We start from the raw sequence: 14,582 nt of genomic DNA, 5'->3' as shown, positions 1-14,582 counted from the left end.
CTCTGCCCTCTCCTCCAGCCTCCCTCTGCGCTTCTGGGTGAACGTGATCAAGAACCCCCAGTTTGTATTTGACATCCATAAGGGCAGTATCACAGACGCCTGCCTCTCTGTGGTGGCCCAGACCTTCATGGACTCTTGCTCAACTTCAGAGCACCGGCTGGGCAAGGACTCCCCTTCCAACAAGCTGCTCTACGCCAAGGACATCCCCAGCTACAAGAGCTGGGTGGAGAGGTCAGTAGTATCCCGAAGACCGGCCCACCCCCCAGTGCCTGCTTCATTCCCTCCTCTGGGCTTCACTGACCAAGGACTTAAAGCCCCGCTTGTGGTCCCTTCCAGACCTCGTGCTCATCTTTTTCTCCCTTGCTCAGAGTTCCTGCTGGGGGAGGAAAGGGAAGCTCTGCACCCCCTGAGTCAGATTTAGCATTCTGATCACCCTTTACTGAGCATAAGCTAAGCACGCAGCACTTTGATGAAGACGTTGTATGTATCATCTCAGTAAAGTACCCAACAGAGCTGTGAAGTAGGTCTTACTATCATCCCCTTTTTACTGAGGAGGCCATGAAGCAGAGATGTCAAGTGACTTACGAGGGACACACAGCTAGCAGGGCGCTGAACTGGAACGTGAATACTGAGAGTCTGGTCACAGCGCTGCAGACTCTGGCCTGAGGGGAACAAGTGTGCAGGCCCCAAACTCAGCTTGAGAGCAGAGGCCAGAGCAGGCTTCGTTAGAAGAGGAGCAGGGCAGCAGCAGGGGACACCCATCCTCTCCGGGGTCCTGGGGTCGGGGGACGGACAGGCGGGTCTTTGCTGAGCCCCCCACCAAGGAGCCTGTCCTCTCTATGGCAGATACTATGCAGACATCGCCAAGCTCCCCGCCATCAGTGACCAGGACATGAACGCCTACCTCGCCGAGCAGTCCCGTCTGCACGCCGTGGAGTTCAACATGCTGAGTGCCCTCAATGAGATCTACTCGTACGTCAGCAAGTACAGCGAAGAGGTGAGACAGAAACCCGCACGGAGAGGGCCAGGCAGGTCAACCAGAAAGCCAGGCTCCATCCTTAAACAACAGCAATGGGTGGCAATTCCGAAAACATTCACAGAGTCAAAAAGTCACCCGCTCTTCCTTTGGAAGGCAACCTGTCCTCTCCTGATTCATCCTGTGCTTTCTTAAACCTTATTTTGGCTGGTCTTCACTGTTAATGCAGTTCAGTTCAGTTCAGTTCAGTTGCTCAGTCGTGTCCAACTCTTTGTGACCCCATGAATCGCAGCATGCCAGGCCTCCCTGTCCATCACCAACTCCCAGAGTTCATTCAAACTCAGGTCCATTGAGTCGGTGATGCCATCCAGCCATCTCATCCTCTGTTGTCCCCTTCTCCTCCTGCCCCCAATCCCTCCCAGCATCAGGGTCTTTTCCAATGAGTCAACTCTTCACATGAGGTGGCCAAAGTATTGGAGTTTCAGCTTCAGCATCAGTCCTTCCAATGAACACCCAGGGATGATCTCCTTTAGGATGGACTGGTTGGATCTCCTTGCAGTCCAAGGGACTCTCAAGAGTCTTCTCCAACACCACAGTTCAAAAGCATCAATTCTTTGGCGCTCAGCCCTCTTCACAGTCCAACTCTCACATCCATACATGACCACTGGAAAAACCATAGCCTTGACTAGACAGACCTTTGTTGGCAAAGTAATGTCTCTGCTTTTTAATATGCTCTCTAGGTTGGTCATAACTTTCCTTCCAAGGAGTAAGCGTCTTTTGATTTCATGGCTGCAGTCACCATCTGCAGTGATTTGGGAGCCCCCAAAAAAGTCTGACACTGTTTCCACTGTTTCCCCATCTATTTGCCATGAAGTGATGGGACCGGATGCCATGATCTTAGTTTTCTGAATGTTGAGCTTTAAGCCAACTTTTTCACTCTCCTCTTTCACTTTCATCAAGAGGCTTTTTAGTTCCTCTTCACATTCTGCCATAAGCGTGGTATCATCTGCATATCTGAGGTTATTGATATTTCTCCCGGCAATCTTGATTCCAGCTTGTGCTTCATTCAGCCCAGCGTTTCTCATGATGTACTCTGCATATAAGTTAAATAAGCAGGGTGACAATATACAGCCTTGATGTACTCCTTTTCCTATTTGGAACCAGTCTGTTGTTCCATGTCGAGTTCTAACTGTTGCTTCCTGACCTGCATATAGGTTTCTCAAGAGACAGGTCAGGTGGTCTGGTAGTACCATCTCTTTCAGAATTTTCCACAGTTTGTTGTGATCCACACAGTCAAAGGCTTTGGCATAGTCAAAAAAGCAGAAATAGATGTTTTTCTGGAACTCTCTTGCTTTTGCGATGATCCAGCAGATATTGGCAATTTGATCTCTGGTTCCTCTGCCTTTTCTAAAACCAGCTTGAACATCTGGAAGTTCACGGTTCATGTATTGCTGAAGCCTGGCTTGGAGAATTTTGAGCATTATTTTGCTAGCGTGTGAGATGAGTACAATTGTGTGGTAGTTTGAGCATTCTTTGGCATTGCCTTTCTTTGGGATTGGAATGAATACTGACCTTTTCCAGTCCTGTGGCCACTGCTGAGTTTTCCAAATTTGCTGGCATATTGAGTGTAGCACTTTCACAGCATCATCTTTCAGGATTTGAAATAGCTCAACTGAATTCCATCACCTCCACTAGCTTTGTTCATAGTGATGCTTTCTAAGCCCACTTGACTTCACATTCCAGGATGTCTGGCTCTAGGTCAGTGATCACACCATCGTGATTATCTTGGTCGTGAAGATCTTTTTTAATACGTAACACTTTTATTAAATATTATCATTGTTGCCCGGATCAAAGTAGATGATGAATTTCATCCCTTCTGAAACAGCAAATCAGACTATTCTTTGCAGTTGGGCAGAAGCTGTCAGTTGAAATATTTCAGACAGACAGGTGGACATGGCTAGATCCTGAAGAAGACAACTTCAGGACAACAAGTCATGCATCAGCATCGTACCTGAACACAGTAATAGTCATAGCTAACACTTACACAGCACTTCCTGTATGCCAAATGTTTTAAAAGCTTTAGATAAATACATGCATACACACACATACGTATATCATACACCTGTTCAGGTGATCATCTGCGTTATTTAGAGTTGTGCTCGTTGGGCAGGATAGAAAGGCAGATGGAAGGATGAAGGATGTGGGGAAAGCCATCTCGCATGCTGAATGCTGAGCCTGCCCACCTTTGTTTTCATCCCGCAGCTCATCGGGGCACTGGAGCAGGACGAGCAGGCGCGGCGCCAGCGGCTGGCGTACAAGGTGGAACAGCTCATCAACGCCATGTCCATTGAGAGCTGAGAGATGGAGCCTCCCATTCCTGGGAAGAGGGACCCGCAAAAGCTGTCACACTGGGCGTCTCAGAAGGAAAGACAAGTGAAGGGGGTCAGGCCCCAGAGCTTGCTGTCCCCTGAGACCCTAACCCCGGGGAGAGGGGAGGGCCCCTCTCCCCACGCCAGCCAAGTTTCGTCCCAGCCGGTCCCTGCAGGGAGAAACCAGGGGCAGCGCAGCCACGCACGACGAGAGGGACGCAGGGGCCCGGACAAGGTGGTTCTTCAAGCCGAGAGGCGCAACTGAGCACGGTTCTGCCTCTGTGACTGCTGCTTTGCATGAAAACTCATTTGATGTATATTGGGGAAATAATGAGAACTTTATTTAATTTTTTTTTAAGAAAAAGGAAAACCAGAAATAAAACAAAAAGCCTCCCTGTTCATCCCGTCCAACTTTCATTTAATTCTGCTTTCTGTCCCCTTCCTTCTTTTGCTCCCATCCCTCCCTCCTCGCACAACTCCTGGTTCCCAACAACTGGAAAAAAAAGCCTACAAAGAGATGCTGAGAGAAATTGATTGTTTCCTTGCCCTTGAAACCTTCTTTGTCTAAGAAGTGAGGAGGAGAAGAATGAGCATACATTGGCACCAAACGCTCCGAAGGAAGACCAGCCAATGAAACCAGAAGAGGTGGGGAAGGTGGGACTTGGCATGAACGGCCGAGCCCCCGGGCTCCACCCTGCTGACAGCAAGCTGAGCTTTATGTCCGCACGTCCATGCGTCCTCTTCTCCGGCGGACATGTGTGTCTCAAGAGCACCGACGCTTTTTGCTACTGTTTGGTTGTTTTCTTTAAACCCAAACCTCAACAAGTGAGGAGCTGATTTTGGTACTTTTCCTTCAGGTTTCCCTACAGTGACTACCAGACATGAGAGCTGGGCCTCTCCCAGAGGGGACGCCTGGTCTCCTGAAGGACGCTGGGCAGCTCTGCCTTATATCCATCCCCGTCGTAAACCAGGCTCCGTGGGGGCAGGGCCCTGGAGGAGCGTGGGCCAGGCCTCCGGGAGGTTCCGTCCGGGAGCCGAAAGGGGCACATGGGTGTTCAGACTCTGCTCCCGTCCGCCCATGGTTTCTTACAATTAAAAAGAAAACAAAAATCAAACACTGTTTACAGCAAGCAATACTTGAAGAGCATAGGTTCAAGAAGCTGCAGTATTTATTGTTGTGCTTTCTTTGTTTTATTCTCTCGTGCCTAGAGAGGGGAGACGACCCTTCGCTCGTATGTGAATGCTCCTGATGGTCTGAGCACTGGCCGCAGTAGAGAGGACTGTAGCATCCCCAGATTGTGTCTTCTGCCTCTCTCTCTCTGCCTCTTGCGTCCTCCTGAATTTGGAGGACAAGTGGGTGGCTTCTCACTGGGCTTCTGTCTTTCCTGCTGACACCTAAATCCGTGGATGCCCAGCCGTCCTGAGTGTAGTTTCCAGATAAAGAGACCAAAGCTCCACGCCCTGATCCGAGGCCCCATGGAAGGCAGTGGGGGCATCCCGGGGAAGGACACCCCCCGCACCGGTGCAGGGCCCTGGTGATTGGACAGCCACCAGCTTCCAGGCCTCCCACCCTGGCGAGGATCCAAGCAGCCAGCTCCAAGTTCTCTGCAGGCAGCCCCAGAGAGGGTGGGAAGGACGAGAGAAAGGTGAGGGATGGGAAGAGAGGCCACTGGAGAGGTCCCGTCTGCCCTGCTCTGCGAGGGGCCACACTGCTGGGAAGTGGGACCAGGGAGAGACCAGACCAGGGTCACTTCCTCTGTAATTAACTCTGGGCCCCGGCTCCTCTGGGCCCGGATTTACCTCCAAACCCTTCCAGTTTCCAGAGACTCTGCTGACCACACTGGATTGTCAGGAAGTGGCCGGGGGAGGGGGAGCTCAGAGGGCTGGCTTCCATGGCTGGCGTGTGGCTTTGGATCGCTGTGTTCACCACACGGCAGACATCACCGGGTCGCCTCAGCTCCAGTTTTCTTGCCTGAATGCGGCTGACAAATGGGACGAGACAAGCATTCAGCAAAATACTCAGGAAATGCGCTGTTTTCATTATAATTCACAACCAGCCATGCCAAGACCGCTTCCTTCTGATAATCCACTTCTGCTAAAAGTTTCTCTGGGCCCTGTGAATAGCCTGAAAGAAATCCTAATGACTGGCCTTCTGCACTAAGCCAAAGTGTTTGCCCTTCATAGCACCCAAAGCTTATCAGCTCAGCACGCACGATATATGGAGATGAAAGGCGAGGAGATACGGGCAAGGGGAGCGTGAGCAGGGCACTCTGTGCTGCCCACAGACGAGCGCAGCTCCTCCCCTCATTTTGCGTCTGAGCTCCGAATGAAGGTGGTCTGGTCACACTGCTGCTTAGATCGGCACCTCGGGCTTTGCTCCACCAAGAAGTAAAAGCTAGACATCTCAGCTGCATCATGACCAACCCTGACCTCTGTGCATCTATCCGCTGTTTCCCAGCAGCTACTTTTGGTGACCACTCACCAGCCCTGGGGCTGAGTCCTTGATGGTCTGGGGGGAGTGGGAGAATGGTAGGGGATGGCTGCTCAGAGAGTGGACAGGAGAGGCACCAGACCTCACACGAGAGGCTCCACTGCCTTTCTCAGGATTCCTCGGGAGGACTGGGGAAGGGGGGCTGGTGAAGGCGGTGGCAGGGGGCATCCCTAAAGAAGGAAGGAAGATCAAGGAAAACTACACAGGACTCAAGTCAGGCTGTGATGGTGAAAGGTTGGAGAGCCTTGCTTGACTTTGGGTCACCAAGAGTCCATGCCCTACTGGATGGGAGGAGAGGGCCTCCCTCCTCACCGTCATCCAACGTGGAGATATCCTAACCTTGCGTAAGGAATAAGTGTTCAAGTCTTGGCCTCTGCCCCCACACAAAGCCGTCCATCTTGGAGGGAAGCCAAGAGAGACTGCTCTCTCTGAAAGTTTGATCCAGATCCATCTTGTTTCACTGAAGTGCGCAAAGAGACAGTTCACCAGAAAAGGGCAAGCACCCTAGAAAGTGCGTTTGGCAAGACAGAGGGTATCCACGCCCGAGGTGGGCGAGCTGGCCTGAGCCCCTCCAGCTGGCCTGCTGCCGCCTCCCAACCTCCGCAGGGGCTCCGGGGCTTCCAGGCCTGCCCCCCACTCCCATCACCCCGCTCCAGCCCAGCTCAGAACTGTCTCTGATCCACTTCTGGCGGAGCGCTCCCCATCTTTGGAAAGTTGAGTCATTGAAAGCAAGGAGCCCCTGGGAGCCTCACTCACAGGATGGAGCTGTTTCCTGCATGCATGCATTCATTCAGGGAGCATTCCTGAGCTAACACTGTTCCCCAGGCCCTGCTCCAGGTGCTGAGGAATGAACGAGACTGAGAAGGACCCCTTTCTAGCGCACGGACATTCTTCCACTTGCTGGTTCCTATCACCACCTTAGCCCTCCTCCCAGACCTGCAGAGGGCACGAGTTTTAGAGGAAAGGGGAGTGGGAAAGCGGAAGAAGCCGACTGACCCAGCTGCCTTACCTGCTTCCAGGGACAGTCCTCCAGCCACAAGGGCCTTTCTTGTCCCCCGCTGTCTCTTCTGGTGGCCTTCCACCTGCCTCTTGAGCTTCTGACCTTCCTCCATTTCCGCCAAATGAGGACAAGAAATAATAGTCAAGGCCCCTGACCCTGCTGAGCACAAAGCAGAAGCAGTGGACGGGGTAGGCTGGACTGCGATGGTCTGGGCAGCACAAATAAGGAATGTTTCTAGAAGCCTCTGGCTGATCAGCCTCCGGGCGCATCCCGGTTGCCACACCTGCCACCATTCATTTCAGTTCAGTCGCTCAGTCGTGTCCGACTCTCGCAACCCCATGGACCGCAGCACGCCAGGCCTCCCTGTCCGTCACCAACTCCCGGAGTTTGCTCAAACTCATGTCCATCGAGTCGGTGATGCCATCAAGCCATCTCATTCTCCATCGTCCCCTTCTCCTCCCGCCTTCAATCTATTAACCCGAGGCCCATACTGAGCCGGCAGCTGCCCCATCGGGGGGCCTGCTGCTCCTTGCCACGCTGTGTCCTGACTCAGGCTCCGGGGGCCTGGCCGTGGACAGGAAAGAACTGAGGCTCGGGGGTGGGAGCTCTGTGGGCGAGAGGACGCAGAGGAGTTTGGCGACCCGGGGCGCTGGAAGCGGACCCCGCGTGTTCAGGGCCTTCTGGCACCTCGTCTCAGGAAGAAGCTTTGAGAAGGTGGCAGCATCCCCATCGTCACCCCGCCTCTCTCCCCCCACGTCTTCCCTTTCTGCCGGTTTCCCCAAGAGTGAAGGTGTAGCCTCTGGGGCTCACGATGTCACTGATGAGAGATGAAGTTTCGCCCCTGGTATTAGGGAGGTCCTGGGAGACAGGGCCTCAGCCGCATCAGCAAACTGGAAAGTCTGTGTGGACATGCTGACTGCATTCCCCTCTGTCCTTTGTGCTGCGGCCTCAGGGCAGAGGGGAGGCCCGGCTGGATTTCGGTCACAGCCCTGACTCTGGCCTCCTGTGCTCTCCGTGTTGGCATCACGGCAGGAGAACGTGCTGGAACGTGGCTCCCCCTGCAGAGCAGATATTGACAGATACGTCAGGGAGGGGGAACAAGCTCTTTAGACCACGAAACTAGGGACCTGAAACCGCCTCTCCCCTCAACTGCTCCTTCCCAAACCCACTCTTCTTGACACACTGGAATCTGTATTATATATATATATATATTTTTTAAGAAAATAGAATAATAGCTGTCTGGTTTTGTTGTTTTTACAGGTGTTGTGGAATAAAAGCTGTAAGAAAATTACGTATTTAAAATGTTCCAATAAAATGGGTTTTTTTGTTATTCTAATATATTATTGTGTACCTATTGTAAATATGAAACACTCCTATTTTGCAAGCCAAGGACACAATTTGTACTGTTGTTATATATAAATAAAGTTTACTGGATAAAAAACCTTATATCGTTAAAGAAACGTGGTTGTTCAGTAGCATATATGCAGAATAATGTTTCATGGGCATATTTTAGAAGAGGGTACTCATGGGAAGATGAGCTAAGGTGTTTTGAGGGACTCCTAGAATTCTCTCTGGAGCTGGAGCTTATGAATGTCCAGTTATCAGTGTCAACACGCACACACACACACACACACTCTGGAGCTGGAGCTTATGAATGTCCAGTTATCAGTGTCAACACACACACACACACACACACACACTCTGGAGCTGGAGCTTATGAATGTCCAGTTATCAGTGTCAACACGCACACACACACACACATACACACACACACACACTCTGGATTGCACCCATAGCTGAACACTGCCCCCTAGCCCCAAGACCCAGAACATTGCTTTTCCCCAACAAGAGGCTGACAGGGCAGATCTGAGATTGAGGTACTTTCCTAGGGGTGAAAGAGATCTCCAAAGGAGGAAATCCACCCGCAGTGCTTCCTGAGAATTGCACTCATTTATTTGTATTAAACATTTTAAGCACTTCCCACACCGGCACGTGGTAAGTGCTGGGGGATGAAACACTAAAGGAGAAAGACATAGCCTTTGCCCTCACCAGCCTGAGAATCATAAGGATCCCAAAAAAGGGGTGTCTCAGCAGGGCCGTGGAGGAATGTTATGGGCTGTTTTTTTACTCTCAGTTGCAGGATTAAGGGTGAATCAAGGGAAGAGGAGAGACAGCGTGTGCTTAGATCTAGCCCAGGGGAGAGGCCTGGGGTTAAAGCAGTTCAGGATGACGCGGAGTCCGCAGGCAAAGAGGCCTCCAGGTAGGGAGCTGAGGTTTGGCCTGAGGGTGCCACGTCCCATCCACCACTCTTTCCCCGTTTTGCTTTCTCATGTTCCAGAGTGTGGGGGTGACCCTTCCACTCTCAGCTGCTAAAAGGAGCAGATGAGGATAATTGGTCAATTTGACACCTCAACTGAGCATGCCAGGAAACCACCGCTCTCCCCCTCCACGAGATCAGAACTGTGTCTGGGCCCACAGCCTCTCCCCCAGCACCAAGAGCGGAGGATCTTTAAGGATAAGACACAGCCCTTGCCTTCAGAGAGTCTCCAATCTGATGGTGGAGACAGCCCCTGCCTTCAGGGTGACTCCAGCCAGACAGGGGAGACACGGACCCTGATCTCGGGGACAGCCCAGTTTTATATGGACAGACCACGCATGTACGAATGGGGCCCAGGAAATTTTGATTTCCAAAACTTTTTTAAAATGATTTCCAAATGATTCTGAAAAACAAAATCATATCAACAAGTGCATGTTGATAAATCTAGGGCATGCTAGAGTTATGGGATTATTGTAGATTCAGAGAGACAATTCCTATGCAGTGCCTATTCTGCAGCCTCTGAGTTTAGGGTGTTGTGTACACACACACACACACACACACACACACGCACTCACATGCACTCGCTCCTGGCGAGAGTGGAGGGATGCCAGTGCTGGTCCTGTGGGTGAGGAAATGCAAGCACAACACCCTGGAGAGACGGGAGATCACGTCGCCCAGGCCTGTGTGTAGCTAGGGCCTTGTTTTCAATTGCACGCAGGGTTTTGCTGTGAGTGCAGCAGGCTGTTGGCTAACGTTAAACCATCCTCCGCTTCTCTTCTAAACGCAGACCTTGGACGCTGGAGGCACTCTGTTCCACCACACCGACAAAGCTATAATCCTTCCTTGGCAGAAGGCGCGGCGCAGCCCCCGCCAGCTCCTGGAGGCTCGGCGGTGTGCGGCAGTTAGACGAGACCGGCCTCCGCCACTGCCGCCTGGGGACCCTGGGGTCAGCTGGGCTGGGACGCAGGCCTATATGGGCTGGATGGAGGAGGCCATTTCTCTGCATGGAGTCTTGTACCCCAGACTTTCTCCAATCTTCTTTCCACCACCTCCCATCCGCCATGTCTCCCCTCAGCAACTTGAACTTGGGGCACTGCTGTTATTAAATATCTGCTGCAGGAACTACCACCCTCAGGGAAGGAGGAAATCGTGGAGAAGGGAATCCTCCAGGCGTCTGTCTGTCCCGCTCATGGTCGCCGTCCCAGGACAGAGCCCAGGATGCACCAGATGGACCTAAAGCAGGTGCCGGATCAGAAGGTTCTGAATGAATGAGCGATGAAATGATAGGGTGCTGTGAACCACCTCCTTATTGCAGACACTGAAACATCCTCTTTTTCAGGGTCTCATGTGATAGGCAGATTCCATTTTTATAGTCTAAAAAACAGAGAGGTTAAAGGATTTGTTTAAGGTCACACAGCTACTCTGCTCTTTCCACTGCACAACACTGCCTTCCATTCGCTCTAGAACGATTTAATACTTGAAACTCTTCCCAGGCCTTGATCCTTGGCCTTGTAACAGGCAAGTGCTATAAGCGCACCCTTCAGCGTCCGTCAGTAGCCACAATTGCTCAATACAATCACTGTCTCTCTGTCACTTGTAGTGAGAACGACACCAAACCCGGCTCTGCTAGACGAACAAAGGGAACAAAACTAAGTCTTAACGTTGCAACCTTTCTCAGATTTTACAATCTAATATCAACACTCACCATTATTTAAGAGAGAAAGACTCATCCCTTTTCTTAGTGGGAATTGGATCTCATTTTTACTACAAGTGCAAAATCGTGTTGCCAACTGCAGCCCTAGGATTCTCAGAGAGCTGGATCTTTCGGTGTGAGGGGAAACCTTCAAGATAAGCTGCTCACGAGACTTTAGGGAAATGGGCGCTGCTGGTGGTCTGCGCTTGATCAGGGCAACACCGTGTGTTGTCAAACCTCCACCTCAGTGAGTGTTGGCTGCTAGGAGCCGGGAGCTAAGTCCGTGGTCCACTGGTAGCACATGGGTAGGGTTTTCTGCATCCTATTATAATATTTATCTTATTCCTGGCTTTGCTTTATGCCTCTAATTCTTTTATTCCTCACTCCCCCCCCATCTTTTCTAACGGCAACTTTTCATATATCCCTGGCTAAGAGCACAGGCCTTGGATTCAGATTGCCTCGGGTTAAATTCCATTCCCAAAATGCATGGCCCGGGACAAGTCACATAACCTTCCTGTATATCAGTTTTCAAATCTATAAAATGGGGATTATCTGTATTAAATAAGGGTTTTGCAAAGGTTAAATAAGATAATACATATAATGAACTCCATAAATATTGTAATAGGTAAATGAGAGAGAAAGAAAGAGAGAATTAACCATCTACCCTCCTTTTACATGCAGTCCAGCAGGACCTACCGGAGGCTCTGAGAGTCTCTATCTGGCTGTGGGAAGAAGCAGAATTAATGCTCATAGATTTCAGCAATAAAAGTTGGTGCCTGAGAGTAAAGCCCTTAGGAAACTAGGCATGGATGTTGACCAAGGAAAACAGGAGATGAATTAAGGGCTTTACCCAAAGGCAGGACCACTTAGGAGCCAGCCGGTAAATAAGCTCCAGGTAAATGCAGAGGGGAAGAGCGGAATGGATCAAACCAAATCAGCACGTGTTAAATGCACAGGCGGAGCCCGCGTGCCCACAAAGTCAGGAGATGGCTTCCAGAAAGCCTCACTGAGACCAGGGTCTAAAAGTGTCAGGGGCCTCATAGGAAAGACACTCCACCTAGAGGGCCGGGGGGCAGAACAACTCTCAGGCCCAAGGCAGGGGTAACAGAGAAGGGCAAGTAGGCTGGACGCAGAGGGCATTTACCCCAGGGAAGCAAGTCCCAGAGGAAGCGGAGGAGGAGAGAGAACGTAGCGCTCAGCAGACCTGGAAGGAGGGTCCCTCCTGTTTCCCCTCTGAGTACCTGAGCACCTCCATCCTCAGCTGGTTTCAGATGAGTGTGTTATTCAAGGTTTTTCAGGGAACCAGAACTAGACCAATAGGAAGTGTGTGTGTCTAACTGAGTGTGTAAGTGTGTGGATAGGGAGGTAGACAGACAGAAATTTTAAGGAATCAGCTCACACAATTGTAGGAGCTGCCAAGCCTGAGATCTGCAGGGCAAGCTGGCAGGCTAGCAACTTCTGCAAGAGTTGATGCGCAGTCTCAGGTCCAAAGGCAGAGGAAGAATGTCTTCTTTGAGAAAACACAGTGTTGCTCTTAAGGCTTTCAACTGTTAGATGAGGCCCACCCATACCGCGGAAGATAGCCTGCTTTCTCACAGTCTGCGATTGTAAATGTTACTGTTGTTGTTCAGTCACCCAGTCGTGTCCGACTCTTTGCAGCCCCATGGACTGCAGCATGCCAGGCCTCCCTGTCCCTCACCATCTGCCAACGTTTATTGGTGATGCCATCCAGCTGCATATTAACCACAACTAAAACATAGCTTTGCAGCAGTGCCTAGAATGGCGTTTGACCAAGCTGGGCACCACGGCCTAACTAAATTGACACAAAAAAACTCACCATCACAGTGAGGGAAAGTCAGATAACCTACCATCAAACACTGCAGCTAAGCTCAGTGCAAATGATCTATATATCCATCCACTTCGATGAGTTTTGTTTGTTTGTTTGTTTGTTTACTGTGGTAAAATACACATAACATAAAATTTACCATCTTAACCATTTTTTGCTGTTCAATACATTCACATTGTTACTCAACCATCCGCATAACACTTTTCATCTTGTAAAACTGAACCTCTATACCCATTAAAAAATAACTTCCCATTTTCCCCTCTCCAACACATCCCCTGACAAACACCAAGAAACCCTAGGGTCATAAGCTTGCACTAAGTCCTTGCCCTCTGTACATACCACCCAATACTACTGCCCATTGGATCGTTTAATGAGACCCTCATATCAGCCCCACTTAAGAAAAAAATGATAGCTTCAGATTCAAGGATGGAAACAGCAAGGGCCAAATATGGAGCCAACATAAGGATTAAGAAATCAGAGAGGGTAGATTTGGAGCAGCAGAGAGCAACAGTACAAGGAGCCTGAGCAGTTCCAGACGTGAGCATGAAGGAGGCAGCTGCCAGAGAAGGGAGCATTCTGGGTTGCTTTCGGGGTCCACCGTGGGGCAAACACCCACTCCCCCAGACCCAGCCACAGCTCTCTTCTCTAAGTTCCCCATGTTAGGACATGATCCTCAGAGCCTGGGGGGCAGAGTTTCTGAAGCATTCCCAAAGAACATAGCAGAGGTCACCCGAGTCTTAAGGTCCTTGTTTTTCTACCTACAGAGAACCAGCCTAGACTTCAGATATTAGGGAGGCTGGAGGCCAGTCCCTGCTGCCCGCCCAGCCTGGACGCTCCCTATTCCTACACTCCCATTGCCATTTCCCTCCTCCTTCTGTGCTCCTTTGCACTGAATGAATGCTGTCTTTTATCAGAGACACACAAAAGCAGTCAGGGGGATGCTGGGCAAAGCACATAACCCAGACAGCCTCAGTCTAAGACACTAGCTTTGAGGAACCTTCCTCTGGTGGTCTCTGATCCTGGTCTTCAGAAAATCCTGAACTTGGAAACGTGTGATGTGATCCTCCCTTTCCTCTGTGCTCCGCCCCACTCGCCCTAGGTTGCCCACCTCTCCTTTCAAGGCCCCTTCCCCTAGACCTTGCAGGGAGGAAAGGACGGGGCCTCTACATACCTCAGACGGCCCTACGTCCCTCCCCCTCGCACTTGCACTGGTCTTAGCGCTTTCTGAGTCTCCTCCCTCTCTGCGTCAGTGGCATCGCTGGCTTTTTACCGTTCTGTAACAGTAAATGGACAAAACCTGCTCCTAGGGCCTCGTTCTAGTCTGTACCGCACAGTCAGACAGTTTCGCTGAAGGAGGCTCCATCGGAACCTGGACTCCCTGGCTGCGGCGTCTCTGAGCAGCCCAGATTCCCGGGGGGCACCAAGCCCCTCCCAGCCCCCTTCATCCCAGCCCCCGTGCCCATGTCTTTGTTCACGTTGAGCCTTCTGGGAACTGAGACAGAAATACAGCAAGATGGTGAGATGCGTATGACAAGCCAAACAGGGCACAGACTCTGCCAACGCAGAAGAGCAGCACTGTGGTGCTCAGGCTTGTTCCAAGGGCAACGTGAAAGGCAGCTCACACAGATGGGCAAGATAGGAGACAGGGGGCCAGGATCCAGCAAAGAAGCAAGGTGGTCGCCAGGCTCAGGTGGAACCTCGCAGCCCTTGTCCCCTTCTTTCTACAGAGCCTGGTTAAACCACCCAGCCGGCATCCAGAAGGAAAGACAGGAATACAGGAGGCGCGTGTCAACAGCTCAGACGGAGAAACACTCCACTCTGAAGGTTCAAAGCTGGGCTGGCGTGAATAATAAGGAAGGGGCTGGCCGCGCCTTTCTGCAAGGGAGTTGC

At 51.2% G+C, this 14,582-nt stretch overlaps 1 protein-coding gene across 3 annotated transcripts in view; it reads left to right on the top strand.

Moving 5' to 3' along the window:
- PLXNA2 (plexin A2) overlaps window positions 1–8,052 on the top strand; it is a 238,425-nt gene extending 230,373 nt beyond the window's left edge. For all 3 annotated transcript variants that reach the window (XM_070384706.1, XM_070384704.1, XM_070384705.1), the window contains 3 exons: window positions 19–231; window positions 847–997; window positions 3,239–8,052. In XM_070384706.1, the coding sequence (XP_070240807.1) occupies window positions 19–231; window positions 847–997; window positions 3,239–3,334 (460 nt within the window). In that variant the 3' untranslated portion in view covers window positions 3,335–8,052. The remainder of the gene's footprint in view (window positions 1–18; window positions 232–846; window positions 998–3,238) is intronic.
- The last annotated feature ends 6,530 nt before the right edge of the window (window positions 8,053–14,582 follow it).

Source organism: Bos mutus, chromosome 16, assembly GCF_027580195.1.
Source record: "Bos mutus isolate GX-2022 chromosome 16, NWIPB_WYAK_1.1, whole genome shotgun sequence".
In the NCBI taxonomy this organism is placed as follows: Eukaryota; Metazoa; Chordata; class Mammalia; order Artiodactyla; family Bovidae; genus Bos; species Bos mutus.
This window is presented reverse-complemented; position numbering and strand designations above follow the sequence as displayed.